At 47.8% G+C, this 24949-nt stretch overlaps 1 protein-coding gene across 2 annotated transcripts in view; it reads right to left on the bottom strand.

Annotated features, from left to right (window-relative positions):
* UTP20 (UTP20 small subunit processome component) overlaps positions 1-24949 on the bottom strand; it is a 92771-nt gene that overhangs the window by 16793 nt on the left and 51029 nt on the right. For both annotated transcript variants that reach the window (XM_052001773.1, XM_052001774.1), the window contains 19 exons: positions 20763-20906; positions 20376-20455; positions 17901-18127; positions 16151-16295; positions 15215-15302; positions 13188-13331; positions 12778-12828; positions 12219-12371; positions 11030-11185; positions 10192-10332; positions 9138-9275; positions 7720-7859; positions 7396-7478; positions 5026-5420; positions 3742-3881; positions 2915-3071; positions 1497-1595; positions 810-977; positions 377-543 (listed from right to left, as the gene is read on the bottom strand). In XM_052001773.1, the coding sequence (XP_051857733.1) occupies positions 377-543; positions 810-977; positions 1497-1595; positions 2915-3071; positions 3742-3881; positions 5026-5420; positions 7396-7478; positions 7720-7859; positions 9138-9275; positions 10192-10332; positions 11030-11185; positions 12219-12371; positions 12778-12828; positions 13188-13331; positions 15215-15302; positions 16151-16295; positions 17901-18127; positions 20376-20455; positions 20763-20906 (2816 nt within the window). The remainder of the gene's footprint in view (positions 1-376; positions 544-809; positions 978-1496; positions 1596-2914; positions 3072-3741; positions 3882-5025; positions 5421-7395; positions 7479-7719; positions 7860-9137; positions 9276-10191; positions 10333-11029; positions 11186-12218; positions 12372-12777; positions 12829-13187; positions 13332-15214; positions 15303-16150; positions 16296-17900; positions 18128-20375; positions 20456-20762; positions 20907-24949) is intronic.

Below are 24949 nucleotides of genomic sequence, written 5' to 3'. Positions count from 1 at the left end.
ACCCGCTGGGATGCCGTGGGGGGCGCACGTCCTTTTGTGGCGTTCCACAAACAAAATGTGTCAGTGTGTTCCGCTTAGCGGAGCCACAAACAAACCGTGCAGGGACACCGAGCGACACAATTCTGTGGGGAAACTCCGGAGCCGATTAAAGCGCCAGATGCTCTTCCTTCCCTCCCCTTCCTTTTTTTTGTTTGGCAAAAACTCTGCTGCAGGGGAAGGATCTCTGAGAGGGGAGGGGAGAAATAGGGGAGAGCTGGGGCTCTATGAAACCCCAAGACACCCCTAAAATGTGACTTGTAAGGGGGAGCCCACCCCTCCAAGCGGCGCATTCTCACTTATCGAGGGGAACACCGATGCTGGGGAGGCCGGCACTCACCTCTCCTTCTCTGTTAACAGAGGGAGGTTCTCGCTGATGAGCCCGTGGCCGAGCAGCAGGACGCACTCGGCAGTCATCCCCGCGTTGACGATCAGGCCCGCCACGATGCGGCGCAGGGCTTCGTGCACTTTGCGCGCCAGCTTCAGGCTGGTGGTGTTCTGTAGGATCTGCGGGGGGTGAGAGGCCGCATTAACGGGGGAATGCAGGGAAAGCGCTGCAGTGGGCTGCAGGGGCACCGCCACGCTCTTTCCCCTATCAGACCAGAAGGGCGGAGCAGCTGCGCCCAGAGCTCCCTTCGCGCTGTCCCTGGGATCCTATAACCTGAGCTGGCAGGACGGGGCCGTTCCGGTCTCTCGACAGGCCCTGACTGTCTGCCAGTCCCTGCACTAGGAGGCTGCACTCAGGGCCTTAAGGAGGGAGGGCAGAGCCTCACCTCTTTCAGGGGAAGGATGAGCTTGGTGACCTGGTCCTTCCCGACGAACCGGCCGAGGATTTCATAAGAATCGTAGCTCTTGCTTCGCCGGGCCTCCATGACCTTGGAGATGATCCCCTTCACCTCCTTCTCCTCAGCGACGCTGCCGAAGAGCTCGTGGTTAAAGATCTGGTGGGAGAGAAAGCCCAGTGAGTGAGGCCGGGGGCCCGGTCGGGGTCACCGGCGAGCCGGGGGCAGAGGGAGGGCCTCGGGGCAGAGACCCACCGCCCGGCTCTGGACTCAGGGACTCGTCCTCCGGGCTGCCCCATCCCGGGCCCAGGGGAGGGACCAGAGAACAACAAATCTCGCTCTCCCAGCAGGCTGTTTAATCCTTGTCAAAGGAGGGAGCTGGGGTAAAACATTGCTCTGGTTTCACAGGTCTGGTTGCTCTTGCGGCTGTTTACTATGAAACTTATTTTTAAATGCTTCTAAATCATTTTCTGACTTGTAACCGTGGTACATCCGTGCAGAACGGGACCTTAAGCTATGGACCACGACCATCTGGGGCCCACCTTCTGGCCTCTGCCCACCCCACCCCCTCAGCTGACTTTGGGATTTTGTTTCTTCAACTTTAACCTTGAGGAAAGCCAAAGTGATGATGATTAAGTCAGAATTTTGCCTTAAGGCAGCGAAATAAAAAGCTCTTACCCCAATCATGATGTCCAAGCAAGGGTCCAACTCTCCAACTTTGAGGCTGTTTGCAAGCCCTTTCAGTAAGATGTAAACAGTGAAGGTGAGCACGTGAACCTGGAGGGATGTGAAGGAGGAGGCAGGGAGGTTAGTTCCTGCTCTGCCAAAAAAGCTCCATGGGGTGGGGGGCAGGCTAGAAGGGCGGTGGGCGCAAAGTTAAGACCCTCAGCCCCTATTCTAAAACATGATGGAGATGAGCTCCATGCTCTGCAGTCTGCTTCTCCTTGGATGGCTGGAAAGAACAGTCAGAGAATCTGGGCGACGGGGGAAGCCCACGGACCCTGTCCTTTCCTAACTGGCCCTCTTCTGAATTGCTGGGTGACTGCCCGAGTGCTCTCTGCCCATGAGTGAAGGTCAGCGCTTCAGATCCCCGGCTCGCCACTGCTCTTATCTGGCCACAAGGATCTGCTCTCCACGAGGGCCGTGGGTGGACACCAGGGAGTCTGGCCACTCTCTCTGACCTTGAAGGAGGACTCAACGTTTCTTGGGCTACTCTGAGTCAGAAGAAACCCCTGTTGCTACTGGTGCAGGCCCACAAGCAGACCTGGTACGCTTCCAGAGACACTGCTCCTCCCTGCCTGTCCCAGCACAGTTAAGGAGGGCCTTATCGACCTCCCCGGAGCCAGGGAGGCTGCTCCTTGGTCTACCTTCAGTGATCTCAGGCTGCTGATCAGCCCATAAACCAACCGAGCCCTGCTTTAAAACAAAAAGGGGGTTTGCCAGCCCCGCGTCAGCGTCAGCCCACTCTTGTTAGTGTTGTCCTCTCCCCCACGATGTTGCTAACCCATAACCCACTGTGTTGTTTTAGTCACCCACCCGGCTCTGCTCTTTAGCCTATCTTATAAAAAAGGAGCACTGCCCCTCCTCTGGGTGACCGGCCTAACTCCACTCTGGAAACAAGTGGCACCCGGCTAATAAACTGACAAAGCTTGAACTCCTGTGCCTCAGTTTACCTTCATTAAATTCTACAGAGACAGTGACCATTTTATAAAAATTTCCTGGGTTCCAGTTTCTTTAATCTTGTAGTACTTAATGTAAAAAATTCAAGCACAGACCAAAAAAATAATAGTAATGACAACAATAATAGCTACCTTATAATAATAATAGCAATAGCTAATAACAGTGCTTACTTTGTGCCAGGCCCTCTGCTAAGCACTCTCTTGTGGTCCTCACCACAACCATAGGAGGAAAGAGCTATTATGATCCTCATTTTACAGACGAGAAAATCAAAGCGAACACGCTAAGTGACTTGCCCAGGATCACAAATAGTAAGTATCTGAGGCCGGCCTTGAACTCACGTCTTTCTGACCCCAGGCTCAGGGCGCTATTCACTGTGGCGCTTCCTAGTTACCCACTAAAAATTAAAAGTTCACTACCTGGTATCCACGAACAAGGGTGCTCTGTAATTCTTTTAAAATGTATTGCAGATAATGCACACCCAAGGTTTCTATTATTTTTGTAAGGGTGTTGCGAGCAACATCCCGGATCTCCTGGGCTCGATTCCGTAGGAGGGTACACACTTTCAGCAAAATACTATTAAAAAATAATGAGAGAAGAAAAAAGAATCAAATAAACAGAAGCAAACAAAGACCTTCTTTGAGCAAACTTGACCAATTTCTCCCCATTAGGAAGCATAGTAAACTCTACATGCGATATTAACGGAGGAGGAAGAAGAAGAGGGAGAAAGAAGAGAAAGACCTACCAGCTACTACACCCAGGCCTGGGACATGGTGGGGCTAGTCAGAAATTAAAAGCAGGCCCTGCCCTCGAGGGGCTCACACTCAGCTTGTAGAGAACAGGGCAAGGCGCCCACTGGGAACGCCAGGACAGGCGGGGGCACCAGCTGCTCCCAGAGGGAGCCAATCTGCCCCGGCCTCCAAGGCTCCCTCCGGGGCACCGAGCCACGGGTTGCCGGTGACATGTAGTCTTTCTGACCATCAGAGCGGGACCCTCCCAAGGAGACCCCCCCCCACCTGAAGCCGATTTCTCCCTGCTTGGACGAGGAGGCCTGAGCCCCATCTCCCTCCAAGCCCCGCAGGCTGTGACCTGAGGGCCTCCGTTTCCTCACTACAGAACGGGCCTCCTCCCCCTCAGGTCCCTGCCTCCCAAGGGCAGTTGCTCCCCTTCAGGAGGCCGAGCGTGAGCCCAGGCCTCCCCCCGGTCTCACAGGCCGCGCTGGGGGAGGGGCCGGGGGCCCGCGCACCTTGGCAGGTTGGCTTCCATGACTTCCTGCGGCAGGGACTGCATGAGTTTGACCATGGCGAAGGCCAGGGGGATGCGAACGATCTCCTCGTCGTTGACGACCTTGGACTTGATGAGCTTGTGCTCCTCCTCCCTTTTCGTCTGCAAGATGAGTTCAGTTAGAGTCATGGAAGCTACTTTAGAAGCAGCCATCTGGCCCCGGGAAGGGCGGTTTTCCTGGGGTCCCTCAAGCCCAACCCGGGTCTTCTCTGCGGAGGCAGCGGGAGGTGGAGGCTCCCAGCAGACCCTCAGCCCCGCCCCCAGCTTGTGCACCTGCCCGGACAGGAAAGGCTCCAGCTCCCCCGCGGGCCCCCCAGCAAGTACAGGACCCCACCGAAAGTCAATGAAGAGAACCCGAGAAGCGGCGTGGGGTTCTGCTGCAGCCCAGAAAGGCAGAAAAGGGCCAGGCAGAGAGAAAGGAATGAGACCACAGACAGACGCGGAAAACCGGCCGGCAGCATCCAGCTCCCTGGAAAACTGACCACAAAAAGCCGGGAACTCTGCCGGTCCTCTCAGAACTGGAGGACAAAGGGAACACTTCCTAAAAGCCCAAACCCGGGGACACTCAGGAATACCCCACCCCAAGCCCAAAGCTGCCGAGCCAAACGAGCCCCCGTTTTCTGTCGTTGGGGACTCTGGGAAGCTGTGGGCTTGCCCAGGGCAGCTACGGCAGCCTGAGACAGCCCGGACCCCCAAGTCTCTGGCTCTACCAGCCCCCGCTGCCGCTGCCCAGCCGTCGGTGTGATACCCGGCGTGGCAAAGGCACGTTCTGCTCCCTTCGATACTTGTCATGACAATTAAAGATGTGGATTATTATCAGCCATGAAAGGGACCGGCCTTCACTTAGGGAGGTAGCAGGAAGCTGAGTGAGGAATAAGGGGGTTAGAAATGAGAAAAAAAGCTGTATGGGGCCACTTGTGAGACCAAGATAGAGCCACATCAAGGAGGCAGAAGGACCCAGCCACAGAACTCTGGCCGGGGAGGAGCGGGAATCAGGAGAGAATCCCACCCGAGACTGACTACTCTGGGCGCCGCTCGCCTGAGGACCCCGACCCCCGCTGCAGTGGCGATTCAGCCGCACCCAATCCCGGCGGCCAGGACAGAGCTGCCTTTAGGCACAGCCTGGCCAGAAGCCGGGAGCTCCGAGATCAGAGGCGAGGGCCCGCCGGCTCGGGGGCGGGCAGCAGGCCCACCTCTGGGGCGCTCTCGGGCTGTGACCCCCGCCCTCGCGCCGCAGCAGCGTTACCGTGGCAGAAAGGCATTTGTGAAGCTTGGGAAGGACGCTGCTGTTGATGGTTTTGTGGATCTGCTTGACCAAACACTCCAGCTCCTGCTTGCTCTTGGGGAGGCCCGGGAGCACCTGGAGGCCCTCCTCGGGCTCTGGGGCCGAGGTCTCTGGGGCTGAGATCTCCGGGGCCGAGGTCTCTGGGGCCGAGGTCTCTGGGGCTGAGGTCTCTGGGGCCGAGGTCTCTGGGGCTGAGATCTCTGGGGCCGAGATCTCCGGGGCCGGGCCCGGGAGGCTCTCGCCAGCCTCGCACGGACGCGGCCCCTTCTCTTCTTCCTCTTCCTTCTTCCCCTCTTCGCTGGGGGGATCCACCTCCATGGGCTCCTGCTCGGTGGGCACATCCACCTCCATGGCATCTGCACAGGCAAGAGAGAAAACAGTGCCCAGGCTCAAATAGAAGGAACACCGGCCGCCAGAGGCAGGGCTCTCCCCTCTCCCCATCAGGAAGAGGGGGGAGGGCCGCCGGCCCAGCCCCCCCACCCCCCGGAGGAGCTTGTGTACAGTGACTCTAAGGGCTTCAAGGACCCTACCAACCCAGCCCAACATCTGCCCCAGCTCTGCCTCCTCCCCCTCAGGCTCAGGACTGCTCTGGGAGCTCACGGGAGGCCCGAGACATGGCCCAGCACCAACAAGGAGCCCGCTGCAAGCGCGTCCCTCCGGGGGCTCTCCCCCACTCCAGGGAGCGGCAGCCGCCCCTCTGCCCATAACAGAAAACAGCCAACTCTCCCACAGGCACTTCTTTAGGGACCGAGGAAGTCAGCCCAAACTCCCAGACATTTGTAAATCAACCCTCAAGATGCGGCAACTTCCCTACAGAAGCAGGCGGGGCAGCCCCGGGACAGGGGTGAGGGCGAGGGAGGCTGGGCCAGAGGCCCGTGTGTGGCCAACAGCCAGAAAGGTCAGGGCTCCGAGGGTCCTAGAGCTAGGGGTCATTTACAGACAAGGAAACACACGGGAGGGGGAAGGCGACTCCCCCGAGGATCCCAGAGGGATGAGCCCTGACACTCCGATCCCCGCATCCTGCCATTAGACAATTCGTGAATTAGCAAAGAAAAGATGCTTCAGACAAGCACATGACTTCATGAATGACACTGATAACAAAGAGGAGGAAGTACCATTTCCATGGTGCTGTTTAGACATCCCAAGCTCACATATATGACCTCTCCAGCCCATCTGACCCTACTAACCCTTCCGGGAGGCAGACATTATGGTGCCAGCGCACGGAGGAGGAAGCCCAAGAACCTGCCTGGCCCCCAGGGTCAGTCCCGGGCCCCGGGGAGCCCAGGACAAGGCGGGCGCTCCGTCCGCCTCCCGCCCGGCGGCTCCGGCCGGCACAGGGGCTGCAGCACAGACTGCCAGGGGGCACCGGGCTCCCGGCGCTGCTCTCCTTCCCAAGGGCGGGGCAGACAGCAGGGTCGGAGCCCCCTCCCACCGTAGTGAAGACAATGAAACAGCACTAAGGTGTCATTCACTAAAACCCACCCTTCCCCAGGAGTGAGGGTGACAAAAGACCTCAAGGTCCAACAAAGAGGAACAGCGACAGACTAGTCCGGTCTCTTTTAATGTGAAATGTTGCCCGGTCATTTCACTGGTGTCCGACTCTCTGTGGCCTCATTCCTGACAAATACAGAAGTGCTTCGCCACTTCCTTCCCCAGCTCATCTTACAGCTGGGGAAACTGAGGTAAACACAGTAAAGTGACCTGTCCAGGGTCAAACAGCCAGGAGGTGTCTGAGGGCAGTGTTCAACTCAGGGAAATGCGTCTATGCGTCTTCCTGCCTCAAGAACTAGCCCAGCCAGCACGCCACCCGTGGCACTACCCAGCTGATCACCCAACAAGTGAATTAATATAAGGTATTAACTCTGCTTTAAAAGATACGGATCTCAGGAACAGTAGGAAACCCACAATCACTTACATGTACGCCTATGTACTCCCAACTCAACTTAGAACCCCTTCCCTAATTCCTGTTTTATGCCATTATAGTAATTGCTTTTGTTGTTTTATTATGAAGAATAATAATGAAATGAGCTAAATAAAATGGTAAACAATTCTATTATTTTTGCCTGGAAAAGCCCAAATGGAGCATCAAGAATCAGACACAAATGAATGTGACCAAACGACAATATGGAATATAAGCTCCGTGAGGGCAGGCACCAGGTTGTTACTGTCTCTGTATCCAAAGCCTGACACAGAACAAGCCTTCCATGAATGTCTGTGGAACTGAATAAGTGATCTACATATGGTAGTAAATGACCAAACACCGCCCCCCCCCCCCAAAAAAAAAAAAACTCTGAAAATTTGGTTAAAAAGTTGTGAAAAGAAAAAACTTACTTTCTTCACTCTGAATTTTTTCCATTTGTTTCTCAAGAGTTTCATGGTCAAAGTGGAAAGCTTCTAGTACTATGACTAACAAGCTATCAAAAAAGAAAAATAAGTAGAGTTATTAGATTAATTAAGGTTACTTGGTTTAAAAATATATTATCAAAAGGGGAGGATAAAACTTTATACTTTATTGGCTTTATTTCTAATTCATTTAAACATGCATAACATAGACTGATCATTATAATCCCCAAATAACAAATATCAGTTATAAAAATGTATCAGTGAAAGACTTTAAAAAACGGGCTTGGGTAACAAAAACGAGGGCAACCGTACCTGACGCCCAACTTTTGATTGATCTGTCCTGTGTGTAAGACATGAATGAAAAATTTCAAGTAATACATATATCCTGGCCAGGTAAGGTGCCTGCAAATAGCTCCAATAAGCTCCATGGAAGCGGTTGTTATGTTTTCATGCTACAACAAAACAAGAACAGTGGGTGAAGTTAACCATTATTTACTGAGCACCTACTGTGTGCAAGGAGCAGCCCTGCCTCCTCTCTGGGGAGATGCTGCGTAATAGAAAAGGGAGTAGTAGAGAATGTGAGCTCAGAGGCTCAGCCGGGCCTGCAGCAAGTGGGGAGGGAGCATATTCCAGGACCCTGGGGACTGCCTGGGCAAAGGCACCCACGTGGGAGACACGAGCAATCTAAAGATGGGGGTGGGAGGCTGGGCCAAGACCTTGGAGCGCCCAGTTCGTTTAAGGACCAGAGGGAGAGTGGGAAAGAAGAAACTCCTGACAGGAAAGGTTGATCCGAAGTATAGTGCACAATGTGTGGCGGGAAGGACTTCTGCCCGCTGCTCTCCCAGGGGAGATAACAGGCAGCAGGCCCCAGGCAAGGGGCCCGAGGCATCTGCCCTTACAGCCACCCAGAGAAAGGAGGCCCCTCTCCAGCTACCACCCATCATCAGCTTAACCCTGCAGATTTATTTTGGCTGCCTGAAATAGGAGGGTGCTGCCATTTGCTTATTCAAGTAATTGATTATTTTTAAATATCCAGAAAAGAATTACAACACATTTTAATGGCACAGCTAAGGAGCTAGGGAATCTCTAGTCCAGTACCCGAACTTGTTTCTTAAAATACTTTGATAGCTGTATTTTATTATAGCTGGTTTCCCTTTATTGTACTTTATTTTATGAATTTACAACCTCATTAAAAGAGGTCCATAAGCTTCATTAGATTGTCAAAGGGATCTAGGATACCAAAAAAGTGAAGAACCCTGGTCTGGTCCAGTTCCTAAGACACAGGCCCTTCCCCACCCGCTCCTCCACAAACGACAAGGTCCTCCCTCCTTTCACAGCACCAGGCAGAAGCATCCAAAAGAAGAGAAAAAGAGCAGGCCAAAACCTCCATGCGTCTGGTATTCCTTGAACCCCCCGCTCCCTTACTAACCAAAGGACGGAGCCAGGCCGGATGGAGTTCAGGGAGGGGCCCCGGGGGACTCAGTGAGAGCACAAGGGCGTTGGGGTGCTGGGTCCCACGCTCCCATGGGAGAGGAGCAAGGGAAGCCTCAGTGCTTGCAGCCGGGCATGTCACCGAACCCGACGCTCCCTCCCACTGTGCATGTGCGCTCTGTGCTTACACACGTCCCCCCGAGCTCCCCGGATGGCCTTCCACTGCCGCCGTTTCATCCCCAGCCCCAGAGCAGCCTGTGGTGGGCTCGGACTGCTCCCTCTCCTTTATAAACTCTTACCTTAAGCATTTTCTCATCAAAAATCGGCGTCGTGGCGTAGGGCATGATGTAGTTCTGGAGGGACTTGGACGACAGAACAAACTTGCCCTCTGTCAGGCGTTTGCCAAGTTTCTTCAAGGCTCTGGCTCTCCTGTGGATCTGAAAAGACATCGAAAGCGAATGAGATGGGTGAGAAACCCACACGAACAACGCGCCCGCGCTGGGCCCCCGGCCACCAGCCCGGCGTGGAGGAGACCTCTTCCACTCGGAGAGACCCCCCTCTCTAAGCATGTGGCCGAGGAGCCAGACCCAGCCCGCGGCCCTCGGGGCACGTCCCACCAAGATCCTCCAGAAGTGCAGCTCGGAGGGAGCTCCCGGGGCGGAGACAACCCTTCACTTCTCAGATGGGGGAACTGGGGTTCAACGTGCAGCTATTCGGGCTCCAAGAACAGATGGAGAACTGGGAGGGAGGCCAGAGGCCATCCAGTCTTCATGGAGGAAGAAACTGAATCCAAGGAGTTTCTCAGACAACACGTGAGACAAATGCAAGATAACTGGTAAATCTGCTTATGACTCTCTCTGAATCTGTTCCTTCAGGTATAAAATAGCAGTTAGACTGCTTGTGTCACCAACCTCACAAGTGCAGCAAAAAGCCCTTAAAAGTCTCACATGATATAAACAAATTCTATTTTTTGGACTAAACTTGGGATGGCTCCAGTATAACAAGTCTCCTTTCAGGTGCAGAGATGCACGTGCTGTGTAAGTTCTCTCGGAGAAGTTCTCTCAGGGGCCCCCGAGAGGTCACGCTTCTTCCCCAGGGTCACACAGCCTTTGGGGGTCCCAAGCAGGAGTTGAACCCCGTCTTTCTGCAGCCGAGGCAGTCTCCTGCTCCCCAGGCCATGCTGGCTCTGTGACGCTATCCAGAAAGTTCGACCAGTGGAAGCAGGTGTTTGCTGCACCCCATAAAGATGAGGTCCAGCAAAATCTAGCGAGACCTCGGGAATTACTTAATTATGGTGTTAATGGAGGAAGACTGACCGAAGCCAATGTCGAGGAAAGTGGAGGCAGTGCTTACCTGAATGTGTTTCATGTTCTCAAAAAAGTCCATTTCAGGATCATTGAAGTCACTCAGCTGAACCAAGTCTTTAAATTCTGGGTGGTTTGGAAAGGTTTGAATTAAACAGGAAAGTAAAGTGGTGTATTCCTGCTGGATACTCTGCAAATATCAGATTGAGGGGGAAAAAATAAACATATTGCTTTTTCAGATAGAAAAAAACTCCTTGATGTCTAAAGCACAGATGTAACTGCCACCCCGTCCCCAATGGACAAAAGCAGATGAATGGATGATTTTGCAAAGAATGCAAGGCACTGATAATCATGTGACAAGATGCTCAAGGATCTCACTAACATAACCAGAGACACAGATTAGAACAGCTCCAAGGCACCAGGAGACACCCAACCCAGCATGGGCAAAAACGATGCCACGAGGTTGAAAGCTGGCGGGGATGAGAACAAACGGGCACGCTTACTCACTGCTGAGGGAAGCGCCCACTTGGGTCTCAAAATAAACTACACAAGGTCCAAGGCATCCTTATTTACAATCACTCTACCGCTGGAAAGAGCCCCCACGGGGTTATCAGATGCAGAGAAACAAGGAGCCAGCTAGTCAGACTCTCACGGCCCCCAAGCCCGGGGCTGGCCCCGTGGGAGGGCTCTGGGGCACAAGGAAAGCCAGGAGCGGCCTCTGAGATAACTCCCACAGGGTAAACGACGGGGGAATACACCGAGAGGAAAAAGAGCAAGAATGGACGAGAAGAGCACCGACAATGGGAGGATAATGAGCCTGACGACTGGCGTCACCGACCGGCTCTCGCACCAGGAGGGCCTGGAGAAGCCCCGTCACCCTCACCCACCTCGGCTGGGTTCTTGAGGCCTTTCCTCAGGGTCTCCAAGAGCGTGCGCTGAATGACTTCTCGGTACTGGGCCTCCGTGACGTCCGCGGCCGCCAGCCGGTGGATGATGGTGGTCAAGCACAGGCTGGCGCTGTCACTCAGGGCCATGTCCTTCAGCTGAGGAGAGGAGGGGGCAACAAGGGCAGTCACAGAGTGCGCCGAGCCACCCAAGGGGCCGGGAGGCTCTGCTTTCCCCCAGGAAGCAGCGACCCCTGGAGACTCACGAGATCAAAGTCAAATTCTAAACCAGGGCCGGCGGGTGCAGGCCAGCCCCGTATCACACAGAGACCCCCGCTTACAGAAGCGCCCACGCTCCTCCTCGCCTCGGGGGATTGGGCCCGAGAATCTGGGAAAGTGCTGGGGAGGGTGTTGGGGGTACATGGTGGGGTGCTCTATTCCCTTCTTCATGGAAATGAATTGGGTTGGAATGATTAGGAAAGAAAAAGAACCTGTGACCTCCTCGGACACACGCCGGCCCCTCCTCTGCAGGGAGTGGTCGCCAGGGTGGCCCTCCCATCCAGGGCCCCCACACCTTTTTTGTGTCCTCAGATTACTCCCTGTCCCAACTCTCTGCCCCAACCAAACTCTAGCTCCCACCACCCTTTGCTCCCTACGTACTTGCATTCACAAAACAGGCAAAGCAGTCTCCCATGACCACCTCCTGGATGAAGTTCTCCCTGCTCACCCCACCAGGCCTTAACAATATTCTCCCCCACCCGTCGCCCAGAACACGCTGCTTTATGATATCTCAATGTCCTGACACGTCACAGGATAACGGACCAGGAGCTGCGGGAGGGACATCAGAGGCAGACTTGCGGCTCACCCCCCTCGCAGGGAATTTGAGAGTTAAGGAACTTATTCAAGGTCAAAGGGTCCTAATATCCAAAGGAGGGTTTCCACCTGGAGCTTCTCTACCACACTGTCTCCAAACTGTTCAGCAGCTCCCACTATTTACGTCAGCATAACATTGCTGTATATTATATCTACTGGACACAATTACACAAATATACATCCCACAAGGACCAAGGGCTTCAAAAATGCATATGTTTTGAATGAATGTTGGGACACGACTTCTAACGACCAAAAAGGCCACAGATGGCAACACCCAAATTAAAATAAAGCTCTATCAAGCTCTGCCAGAACGACTCACCTGTAATGTGTAGAAACAATTGTGCATCACAGGAATTAAGAAGGCGATGTCTACAGTTTCCATCTCTTTGATGCGAGAAGTAATTTTCTGGAAAGCTGACAAGCGAACGTCAAAGTTGATGTCATCCAGGTGTCTCTGATCAAAAGCATTCAGCTACAGGAAACACAGGACGGAAATCATGAATTACTTTTGAATGATAAAGAAACGAGCAGTCAGCACTCTGGCCTCGGCTTGGGCACCCTCCTCCGGTGATGTGGAGACGGCATCAAGCTTTGCCAGGCTGAGGCAGGAGAGCAAACGCAGGCCTGACCTGAAATATCTGGGAGGAGAGGGCAGTAAACAGAGCCACGAGCTGAACAACAGCCCAGCTGACTTCAGGGCCGGTCAACAGCTTTTCTAGGAAACAGTTATGAAGAAGGAAGCCCTGCCCCAAGGACCCACCGAGGAAGAGTGTGCACAATAATCTCTCCACATCAAACCTTCCGGGAAATAGTCAGTGTACAAACAAAAGGCATAAAAATACCTATTTCTGAAAGAAGAGAATAAATTATTTTCATACCTTGACCACTTCTGTAATGTACTCCAATCTACTGTCATAATCAGAAAGTGTCTAAAACAAAAGAAATCGTTGAGAAATTAGAAATTAGATTGAGTATCAGAAAATATTTCTCCCAGCACTTAGGATTCTCAAATGTAGGTGGAGCCCGAGGATGAATTTATGGGAGGACACGGGAAAAAGTGTCCCACTAAATGGGCAGGTGTGGATGAGCTGTAATCTATATCATCAAAGGACCCACCCAAATCAATGAGAATTCCAATTCATTTGGGTGTTTGATGGCTATAACTACTTTCTAGCTCCTTATAAAAAGCAAACAGAAGGATGACAAAATTAAAACCAAGCTTGAAATATCCTATTAATTTTCTACAAAACAAAAGGCCAATTGCTGCTAAAATACCAAATGTACCTACCTTAAAAACTGTACAGAGCATCTGTCGGGACATTTTGCTTTGAATGACAGAGAAAAGCCTTGACAAGGGCTTCAGGAAACTCGTTGGCTCCAGACAATTCTTTAACAAGTTCTGTATGGTCACCAGGATATCAATCTCAGTGTCCTATTAAGATCAAAAGAGAGAGCGTTTCAGAATTTGGGAGAATGACACTGAGGAAGAGGTGAGGGATGGGAAACGGTCACATGATCTCCCTCTCCAAATGCAATTATCTGCATATGTGTGGTTTTTGCTCTGATTATACTTTTCCTACAAATTGTTTTTAAATGCTTAGAATTCTAATTACCCCCCAAATCCACAGCCACTTTTGAAATTAAGAGCAGCTTTATCTTGAGCAGTTTCTTCCTTCCCTCCCTTTAGGGTGAGGTTTTGTTAAGACTAGCCTCTATCAAAACTACCCAACTATATCCCTTAGAGCAGCTCACATCACTGATCTGGCACTCAGTTTACCTGAATGAGGCACCCTCTAAGGACCTTTCCATCTCAAATTACTTTAAAAGTTGGTTGGTTCTTTCTAGTAAAGAAAAAGGATGAACACTTTCTATCATTCTCTGGTCAAATAAGAACTATGAATCTATGAGAAAAAAGGGAAGAGAACGAAATTTTTTCCCCAAAAAATCCCAGCTTCAAATCTTATTAAAAATCTTATGACAAAATGCCCCTAATCTCTGGGTCTCAGTTCCCTCATCTGTTTCAAAAAAAAAAAAAAAAAAAAAAAAAAGGTTCACCCAGATGACCTTTAAGGTTCCTTTGACTACTAATCTCTGATCCTTTCAATGTAGTTTTTGAGGTTGCTAGGTTGCAAAATGGATAATAGGGTCTGGATTCAAAAAGATCCGAGTTGAAATCCAACCTCAAGACATTCATTAGCTGGGTGATCCTAGACAAGTCATTTAAACTCTCTCTGTTACCTCATCTATAAAGGGAAGGTGATGATAGCACCTACTTCTCAGAACTGCTATGAGGATAAAATGAGAAAATATCTGTGAAGCATTGTGCAAACCTTAAAGAATTTGGATTATTATTACTATTATTAGATGTAATAGCAAGGATCAAAGTCCAAAAATTAAGCTAAAGTTTCTGGGTCTGTTTTTGTTTTAACAAAACGCAACTGCTAAAGGCAGACTGTGTTTTAGCAGACTTATTCACAAATCAGGAAGAATGAAATGGTATCCAGATGACCCGTGAAGGGAAGGCCACACTAGGTCTGCAGGAGTGAGAGCACAGGCCAACTTCAGAAGCTGCCGAGGGCACTTCTCCTTAGGAAGCTGAAGCTATGAGCTTGATGAGACTCTCTTCAAATCTCCACCTTGTGTAACAGCCCAATTAATGCGAGTCATCAGGATTTCCACTGCCGTTCTTCCCACTGTCCTACAGTAGGATTCCCATGCCACCAGAGACACAGCCTCCTTATGAGAGGGGAGACAACTACTTTTATCTATGGTGGCCACTTTCCCCAGATCCTCGGCCTTTCTCACACCCAGAGTGTGAGTGGGGAGGAAAACTGTCCAGATATGGTCCTACCCTAGTTCCTCTCTACGTTTAAGGGAAAGAAATGCAAAGAACCGAATCAGAAACCTCTAAAAGCATTTTAGTGCCAAAAAATCAGAGGGGCTGGGCAGGGGCTTTAGCCCTGGGTCCGAGTCCGAGCCCGGCACCTTCTGTGTGTGACTGTGGGCAATCCCTTAACTTCTCCATCCTGTTTTCTCTTCTGTAAATGGGGTACTTTCTCACAGGCCTCTTGGCCAACTTGACAGACAGAACACAGAAATCCAAGGAGGGCTAAGCATCCCTACTTCTTCCATCCAGCTCTCAGCGGATGGACGGGAAGCTCTTCTCCACTTCATTGACTCAGGGCAGTTTGACCAGAACAGAAGAGATGTGCTCTGGCCACAAGTCCGAAGTCAGCGGCATCTGGGCTGCCCTATGAGCCTGCGGACCCCTGGCCTGGGAGTCCACTGCTTGGATAACGTCCAACGTGCACTTACCTCGACAATGTTGCTGCGATGCAAGAAAGGGAGGAGGAGGGTGATGAGGACGGAGCTCTGCTCCTTGTCTTTCATAAACTTGCTGATCCTGTAAGGATAAAAACTCAACCGTTAAGAAAGGAGTGATTGGCTGCCACAAGCGCTTGGCTTTTGCTAATCCTGGTCTGGTCTTGGTATTCTTGGGCCGCCCATGGGAAGTACTTAAGAAACACCTCCTACCTGGACAATCGTGGGAGCCAAGGCTCCCGAGGTACTCGTCAAATAGACAATTTTTGAGTCTGATGCTCACTACTGTTTCCCATTCTCCCAGAAGGCCTCGGGACTGCTGGGTCAAAAGATCACAGACCTAGAACTGCCAGGGCCTGGAGGCCACCCCTGAGGGTCCAGTCCCCCATCTAGCCCCGAGCCAGAGTCCGTAAGTGTCAGAAGCGGCACTTTGCACTGGCCAGGCGGCCTCCTCACATGCTAGCGTCCACAGGGTCACAAGTCCAGCCCCATGGACCACGGTCAAGGACAGAAATCACCCCTGTGAGGTCCGGTCAAGGCAAGGGCGCCAGCCAAGCCAACAGAGGCCAGAAAGGCTGGATTAAGGCCTGCCTCTGGCGCACGGGATTCTGGGCACTTGAAACTTCATTATCGCAGGCATCTTCTCAAGACCCTGAGCAGTGCTCAATGGGGCAGGGAAGTTATTCACTGGGAGCTTCCAACAAGGATGAAGTCACCAGTCTGCATAAAACAAGGGGGGCGCCTGCCTCGGGAAAGTTCTTTCTTATGTCACTGGCTCCTAAGACAACGGCAAATTAAACCCTGGGCTGACTTAAAAGCAAAGGTCTTTCAAGAGTCAAAACTTTTTTTTTTTAAAACAGAAACATAACTGACAATTGGGATGCGCCATAAATACGATTCAGCGAAAACCCCAGGCCTCGCGGCTCTCACCTGGAAAGGATGCTGAGCTCCTTGCTGACCTGGGCCCGGTACTTCTTCTTCCTCACCTTCTCCACATTGACCATGGTCCTGCTGAGGTACTTAAGGATGGCAGGCACCTGGGGCAGCATCAGCCTTCCGCCCACAGTGATGGACTCTGTAACAGACAGGTGAGGTCAGGGTCTCGGCCTTCCCAAGCTGCTCTTGTGTCAAATCGGACAGAGCTGGAATCCTCAATCACGGCCCAACTAGGACAGCAGGACCAAAGGGATCCTGTGGGGTGCCCGCTTCCCCATCCAAACCGCCTCAGACTTCCGCGACTGAATCTAGGGGTGGCTGCAAGGCCCAGGCTTGCAATGAGTTTGTTTGTCTTGAGAGCTCCCAGCAGAGCTGACAGGCTTTTCTGTCAGATGGCCAGCATGGCAAAAGTGGAGGAGAATCCGAGCAGAGGAGGCCCCGTCATTCCCATTTATATCTCAAGTGACAAATAATCAGTTACACGTCAAGAGCTGGGGGAAACCTCGGAAGTCATCTTTCCCAAGAGAGAAAGAAAGCGATTTGTCCATGATTACAGGGAGAACTGGGTTCTAGCCTCAGTCTTATAACCAGCACTCCTTCCATGGAATTACTGCCTGTTCTGACAGGACAAAACTGAGGTCTCAACCAAAGTCACACAAGTGGCAAGCATCAAGGGTAGGGTTTGAACCCAGGTCCTTTGACTGCAGAGTCAATGACCTTTCCACTACCAAAAACATATGTTTCTATCCACTTAAACTAGACATAATATCTATTCTATAATCGTTATACAGTCTACAAAAATTTACTATAATTTAATCATCTATATAAATAAGTAATTAAAACCACCACAAATTTATAGTTATTTTGACAGATTAGTGTTAAAAGTTTTCAACTAAAATGTTTCCTAGCAGTTATTTCTATCAAAGCAAAATTGCAACTGCAACTGAATAATTGGAAACGGAGGTGAACCAGAAGCAAGTGAAAGCAAAGGATGCAAAGTGGAAAGACCCAGCAGTGTGGGACTGATCACCAAGAGGAAAGCACTGCAGGTCAGAATTCTCTGTGGGGAAAATAAAGTCAGAGAAGCAATTCCCAGACATTGCAACTGCAATGGAGCAGACGGTGCCCATCCTGGGAGGTGAGATCACAGAACCATTGGAATTAAAATGAAGATTTACAGAAAGGGAAACATAAAATAAAAGCCATAATGGCCATAGCTACTTAGCAAACTGGGATTTGTTCTATTTAAAAATTAGCTCTGCTGCTGAGACAACAAGAGTTGTGAAAGGCTAGCTTGGGATAATGGACAGAGAGCTGACCTGAGCGTGAGGGAGACCTGGATTCAATTTCTCCCTCTGATGCATGCTTCCTGCACGAACATGTCACTTGACTTCTCAGGGGTCTAAGACAGGCACTCCTTAGGGTAGACCAAAATATCCCCCCCAGCCCCCCAGCAAAAAAAAAAAAAAAACAAAAACAAACAACAACAAATAAGATGACTCTTTAAACTCAGGAAATATGCAGCCCACAGATAGCCTTATGTATGGCTTAGTGGGCTCTAATTTCTCTCTGACTTGGACGCTACTGCTGTAGCCACTCTGCTGAAAGGAGCTTTATACATGGTTGAAATCACAATTCTGGTTTAAAAGAAAGCAGAAGAAGGGGGAAGGAAGGAAGAGAGAGAAGGAGGGCACAAACAGTGCTCTACACCAAGATCCTAATATTGATCTGTCTCTTATCATACCGTCCACATTTTCTGTTATCTCTGTATAAACACATCCAGTCACACTCAGCTCTGATACTGTGTCTGTGGGTTCAAAATCTGGCGTATTAAGGAGGTTGTCAGCTATATCCATCACGACACTGGCTGTGACTTCAGACATGATCTTGGCCGAGAGAACGGCAAACACATTACTGAGGATGTCGTACTCTGGCTCCCCAGGTTTCTGTTTAGCCAGCAAAGGGAAGTATCTGTGAGAAAAACATGAAAATAATGCCCATTCAGGAAAAAGTAACATGAATATTTTCCCCTCCAGTTGACCCCTGATACACTAATAATGTTTATGAAAAAGCACTTGGATTTCACATAATTAAAATTATCTATTCGATTTTATTGTAATGGCAAATATACCTTGTATGATAAATAATCCATGTTCCCTGCATATAGCTAGAAAGAAAGTTAGATTATATACTTCCTTTCTAATTTTTTTGGGGGAGGTATGGTCTTCAATATTCAGATGACACGTCCATTCAGTAGTCTTTGTGTAAAATGATACAAAATGTTAATCTAAGACTAATTTCTCCCATACTGCTTTACAGTTTTCCACGTCCAACATGCAACTTACCTTGCTAGGTAGTTTATATTTTAAGGATTAACAATCTACATAATACAATTATTCCAGATTCTTCCTAGTCTAGTCTGTTCCATGGATTTACTTTTCCTATTGTTTAACCTTATCAAGTAATTTTGCTAACTGTTTTCATAATACAGTTTAAGGTCCAAAAGTGCTGTTGCTTCATCATTCCCATCAAAAGCATCATCATCAAGGAAGGCTTTTTTTTTTGTTTATGTTTTATTCTAGCTCTGTACGGTATCCTTTTGGCAATCTATTGGCATAGCAATAAATGTGCAAGTTAATTTTAGTAGTACTGTCATTTTTATTATATTGGCAAGGCCCAGTCCTGAGGACTAAATGGTCTCCTATCTACTTAAGTTGTGCCTATTTTTATTTCTTAAAGAATCATCTTCTAATTGTATTCATCTGGGCATTAAGTGTGCTTTGTTAGAATAACTTGCAGATGATTTGTATATTTTATAATTATTTTGAATGAGACTTCATTCCTTTCTATTATTGCTTCCTGGGTTGTGATTATCATAGTAGAATGTTATGAGTTTATTTTGGTAGCCTATATATACACATACATAACACAGCATTAGTGTGCCTATTTTTCTGCAATATCTTCAACACTGGTTTTTTTTCTTCACGTTAGCAAGTATGAGATGAAAATTCAGGTTTTTTTCTGATTTGCATTAGCAATCTGGGGCCTTCTTTTATCTATTATTAGTAGTTCTTACTTCTTTGGAGAACCAGTCATATCTTTTGATGTTATCTTCTGAGGAATAACTTGTGGTCTTTAATTGTTTATATATCTATATATCATCAGTGTGAGAGCTGATATATACATGCATATAAAAATAATAGCAGTTGACAGCTGAACTGATCAGTTTTCAAGTTGTTCAAAGTTACTCATAAGAACACTAATCAGTCAGTTTTTTCTGATTGAGAAGTGACAGGCTCAGAAGACAGAATAAGGAGTAAATATTTTAAAATATGACAATGAGGAAATTGGTTTTTGCTCGACTATGCTTATTTGTTAAAAACTTTTCCAAAGTGGGGCTTAGGGCAGGTGAAAGGGGGTGAAAATCGATTTATGTTAGTTTTAAAAGTTGAAAATAATTATGAACAAGTATAGTGAATAAGGTAAGTAAGAGGAAATGAAAGACCAATAAAAATGTATTTTTTAAATTTTAAAAATAACATAGGACATTTCAGAAAAAGAAAGTTTTGTAGCTCTTTTTGAGAATATATGTGTGTGTGTGTGTATATATATATATATATATATATATATATATATATATATATTTTTAAAAGGCAAAGGATAATACTAAATACTATCCCCCTCCCTTCACCATGTTACCATGACAGAAAAGACAATGGAATCTTAGTTCAATCATTTGATTTTAAGAGACGAGGAAACTGAGGCCCAGAGAAGCAAAACAAGAAACAAGGATTCCTGGTTAAGCCCAGTCCTCAGTGTTCTGTCAAACTATAGCACACTGCCCAAGCAAAAATAGCAAGAGAATTTATGTCTGCTGCATGAGGTAGGCAATCATTTAGGAAGAGCACCTTCAAATCTATAATAGCTGTGGTAGTTAATTATGAAATTCTTTTGTTTTTAGGTAAGAGTCACAAATGACACGAGGCCCCATTCCCACTCAACTTTTATCGCTAAGTCTATATTCGGAAAACAGCAATATCTAGGTAAATCAAGTATAGTCCAGCCCCTTTTCCATACTGTTTCTGCTTTTCAGGCCCCGTTTGGCTGAGGTCAGATATCGAGCCAACACCAGAAATCTGTTGTCAAGGACAAATTCCATGCGTGACAAACTTTGAAGGCAAGCGACCAGGAAAAAAGAAGGGAGGGAGGAAAACTGTACCTGGGGTTTTTACTCCAAGTATGAATAAGTTTCAGCAGAAGAGTTGGTGAATACTGGCTCTCAGATGCAAGTCTGGTGATCTAGAAGATAAAGAATCATCATGGGTAACACTGTAACTCAAAGTCCACTTTTCTGTGGAGATTGCTAACCCCAAGATAATCTTTATGGCCCATAACTAATGGCTTTAATAAATGCATCAGAGAAACGTGTCTTGTGGAGGAGAAGCCACCGGAGCGAGGCTAGCCTAAAATCACAGAGGCAGCAAAGGGCAATCAGCTGTGGAGGGAGCCCCGGGCTCCAGGCCCCAGAGCTCGCGCTGACTAAGGCCCGGCCCTCCCCACCTCTCATCGTGTATCTGCTGAACTGAATCCTGAATGCATCCCTTACCTGAGGCCAAATGGCACCTTGGAAAACAGCATCGATTTCATCAGTGCTGAAGTTGTAAGTTTCCTGCTCGGAAAAAAACTCATCTATCAGCTTGAGTCCGAGACGCCTCAGATGTTTTAGGGGATTAATGACCCTCAGTTGTATCTGAAAAAACAGAAGCTCTCTCTTAGCACAATGAAGCAATGACCATCTGGAAGAGATGTTATCCACCATACCAGAAGATAGGAGGACAAGTGTTACAAGCATGGGCTCTCACCCTCCATCATAGGTGATCAAGTGAACAAGTCACCTTCCTTAAGAGGAAAACTGGCTGATTCAAGACAATTCCAATATTTTGGATGGAAAAAAACAACCTAAAAGCATCCTAGAAGCAGACTGAGGCAACTTTTTTCACCTTGTTTTAGTTTTTTTTTTCTTTCTCACAGTTTTCCCTTTTTGTTCTGGTTTTTTCTTCCCAACATGACTTATGTGGAACTGTTAAAAATGACTGTACATGTATAACTATGTCAGATGTATAACTATGTATAACTATGTCAGGAAGGGAAGGGAAGGGAAGGAGAAAAAAAGTTTGCAATTCAAAATTTTACAAAAATAAAGGTGGAAATTGAAAAGAGGGGAAACTGTAGACAAAGAAGAGTATGCAAGCCATGTGGTGTGGAAAAAAGGGCAAGCTACATACAATGGAGATTCCAGGTTACAGATAAACTGTTCTTTTTTTGTTCTATTTTATATATGCAGTTTTTCTCCCCTTTTAATAGATTAAATTTAGTCTATAGATAGATAGCACTAAAAAGACATATGGTGAACTGTAACCCATTTTCAATACACAGAAAATACATTCCCCGATGATTTCCAGAAAAAAGTCCCTAGATACCAGGTAAGAATTAATGTTTGAGGCCAAACTCCTCATTTTGCAGTGAAAGTCATATTCACAGCCAAGTCTAGGCCCTATCCAGTCTCTGAATTTTGATATGGTGCTTGTCTCACCACACTACGCAGCAGATTTCATTGCCATCACAATTTATTCTTAAATGTTTAACATGGAAAAGAGAAAAAGAAAAAAGAAAAGAGAAAAAGATTTCAGAAGAGAAATCTTATCTCTTCTGATAAGATAAATCTCTTCACTTTCAAGGATGATAATGAAGAAAAGGGATTCAATCTTTTTTACCTTGATCCCACATGGAATTAAAAACAATTAAGAGCTTGACATAAGAAAAAGCTTTCAAACAATGAAAACTTTCTCCAAGTGTAAAGAGAGGCCTTGGGAGGTAGCATCACTTTCTAAGGGGATCCTATTGTCTGCAGACTTTCAGAAAGAGGCTACATGACCAACTCATCAGGAATGTTTAGAAAGAATCACTGGTCAAGTACTGGCTGGGGCAGATGGCTTCTTATTGACAGTCAATTTTAGACGTAAGGAACTGTGTCATGAAACTGGGATTTTAGAAAATGTACTTTAAAAAATTCATAATGTAGGGTGCTACCTTTTTGTTAAATGAACATTTTATTTAATAGAGCAAGAAAAGAATATTTTGTGAGGTACCCATAAGGAAAACCAGAGGTCTGTGCATCAAAAACAACCCTTCAGATAAGACATGAGAGAATCTGAAGAAAAGCAGCTCAGAGATAATCGTACCAATGGACATTACACATAATGGAGATTACATGCAATTTCTTTTTCTTGTTCTACTATTGTCCTCTTTATTTGGTGTTAGCCAAATTCAGAAGCGTAATAATAATATAAACAAATGCTGAATACTGTTTGCCAATAGCTAATTTGAGTATGACTATTTTCTGGACTTTAGAAATCAGAATCACAAAACTGTTGGGGAACCACAGGAAAAGTGAATGATAACTGTATCCTTTCTAACAGAAATGTGCATTTTGGGATTTCCCGCCTAAGGCAGAAGTAAAGAAGATGATCTAAAGCATAAGAGTTAAGAAGCCACTCTGACAGAAATCAATTACAGAAGCCATGGCAGGTTCTGTACAGAAGATGCAGGGAAGTGATTTGATTGGAGGGGAAGTTCTGATGCTGGGGAAAAATCAGCACCCTGCTGTACAAAGAGTTGGCTGGGGGAAGCTACCTCAGGTCTCACGCCAACAGTTTTAGAGAGGAGAAATCAAAAGCAGATGTGAAAATGAAAGATCATCATACTACCTTGATTCTGGCCAAGGCAGGTTTGAGTCTATCCACTGTGAAGGTTCTAAGAGCCTGACACCCCACCAGCAGCCCAAGAACAACTCTGGGGGAATCAATTCATCCAGCTTTAAAAATTCCCAGGAAAAAATCAGAAAAGAAACGAGTGCAAGGGATAATGTCAATATAAAGTAATCATTAAATAAAAATTAAAAAAAAAAAATTCCCAGGAGCTGAACTCAACTGCCCCAATAATGAGTGAGTTTATTTAGGGAACCAAAGCACCTTAGGGCAACCCAGACATCTCCTTGACCCCTCCACTTCACCTCGCTGCCTATCCCAACTCTCCACTTTCAGCTCTAGAACAAAATCATCACAAATCTATCACCGCTTCTGGAAAGCAGCCCTCCCCGAGGACTTTGCTACATTTAAGAGAATGAAGTCTGTTTGTTTGAAATGACAAGAAGAATGTGGTTTTTGCCTGGTGTATCCAAAGACCATGGTCAGTAAGACATGGTTCCAGCCCAGTGCTCCCCAGAGTTCCAGGAACAAACTGGGAAGGAACCCAGAAGGGAGAAGGCACTGAATCACTAATCCATCCCTAGTGTATGGGACACAGAAAGCATTTAATAATTGCTTTTTCATTCATTCATCCTATAAAGTCTGCTTACAATTGAGTGGTACTAGCTGGAGAGGGACTTTTAAAGTTTTCATGTACAGGATCTAGGAGGCTGGGGAGTATTGGGACAGATGAACTCACCGAGTCATAAAATACTATTGGCTAAGTAAGAGCTCTCACTTATGCAGAAATCTTTCTAATTGCTGGAGATTTTTCTGTCCTAGCCACCCTACGAAGAAATACAGCACCTGCATTATTATTCCCATTATTACCCATGAGAAATTAGGTTTAAATAATGCATCTACAGTCATGAAGTCAGTCAGCATCACAGCAAAGACCTGAATTCCATTTTCAAACATAGTGCTCAAAGCTTGGCTTGTACAGGCCGGCCAGGGGACGTGGTATCAGGCCCTTTACAGCATTAAATTTATTTCCCTTTGCAAATAAACTTTAGGACACAAATCATTTGCCAGGTAAGAAATTGCCTGTCCAGACCTGGCCCGGCCTGGCCCCCTGGCACTTCTCTCCCTGCTGATTCTGCCCCCCAGAGCCTAGCAGACCAAGTTCCAAGAAAGCAGCCCTCCCCAAGGACTTTGTTACATTTAAGAGAATGAAGTCTGTTTGTTTGAAATGACAAGAAGAATGTGGTTTTTGCCTGGCGTATCCAAAGACCATGGTCAGTAAGACATGGTTCCAGCCCAGTGCTCCCCAGAGTTCCAGGAACAAACTGGGAAGGAACCCAGAAGGGAGAAGGCACTGAATCACTAATCCATCCTTAGGTATAGGAAAACAAGGCAGAGAGGGGAGAGAAGGACAACAGGAGAGTGGCCTTGGGGCTGGTCATCTCTGCCATGCCAAGGCCCAGTGTATTCGAGTGGGGGGCTGAGATGAGCTCACCCTGTTTCCTGGGGGAACATCAATTTGAAGTGGGAAAAGACCTTATTTAAATATCAAGAGATAGAGTTTAGAGGGGAAAGCACATTGCCCAGAATAACCAAGCCTCTAGACAAACAAAGTTCTGACCCATTGAAAGTATCTGTTCTGGCCATCACAAGCAGGAGGAGACTAGGAAGAGGGCACCAACTTAAAAAAGATGGAGGACACAGTCTCAATTTTTAAGAATGATTTGGATAATCAGGACCAATTGGTTTTTTTTTTGCTGAGGCAATTGAAGTTAAGTGGCTTGTCCAAGTCACACAGCCAGGAAGTGTTAAGTGTCTGAGGCTGGATTTGAACTCCGGTCCTCCTGACTTCAGAGCTGCACCACCTGGCTGCCCCAATCAGGACCAACTGTTAAAACAGACAGCTACTCTATACCAAGATAAGGCTGAAATTGATTCATGATCGAGACATAAAGAGTAATATATTGTAAACAAATCAGAAGAACAAAGGATAGTCTGCTTCTCAGATGTGTGGAGAAGGAAGGAA

This window comes from Antechinus flavipes, chromosome 5, assembly GCF_016432865.1.
Source record: "Antechinus flavipes isolate AdamAnt ecotype Samford, QLD, Australia chromosome 5, AdamAnt_v2, whole genome shotgun sequence".
In the NCBI taxonomy this organism is placed as follows: Eukaryota; Metazoa; Chordata; class Mammalia; order Dasyuromorphia; family Dasyuridae; genus Antechinus; species Antechinus flavipes.
This window is presented reverse-complemented; position numbering and strand designations above follow the sequence as displayed.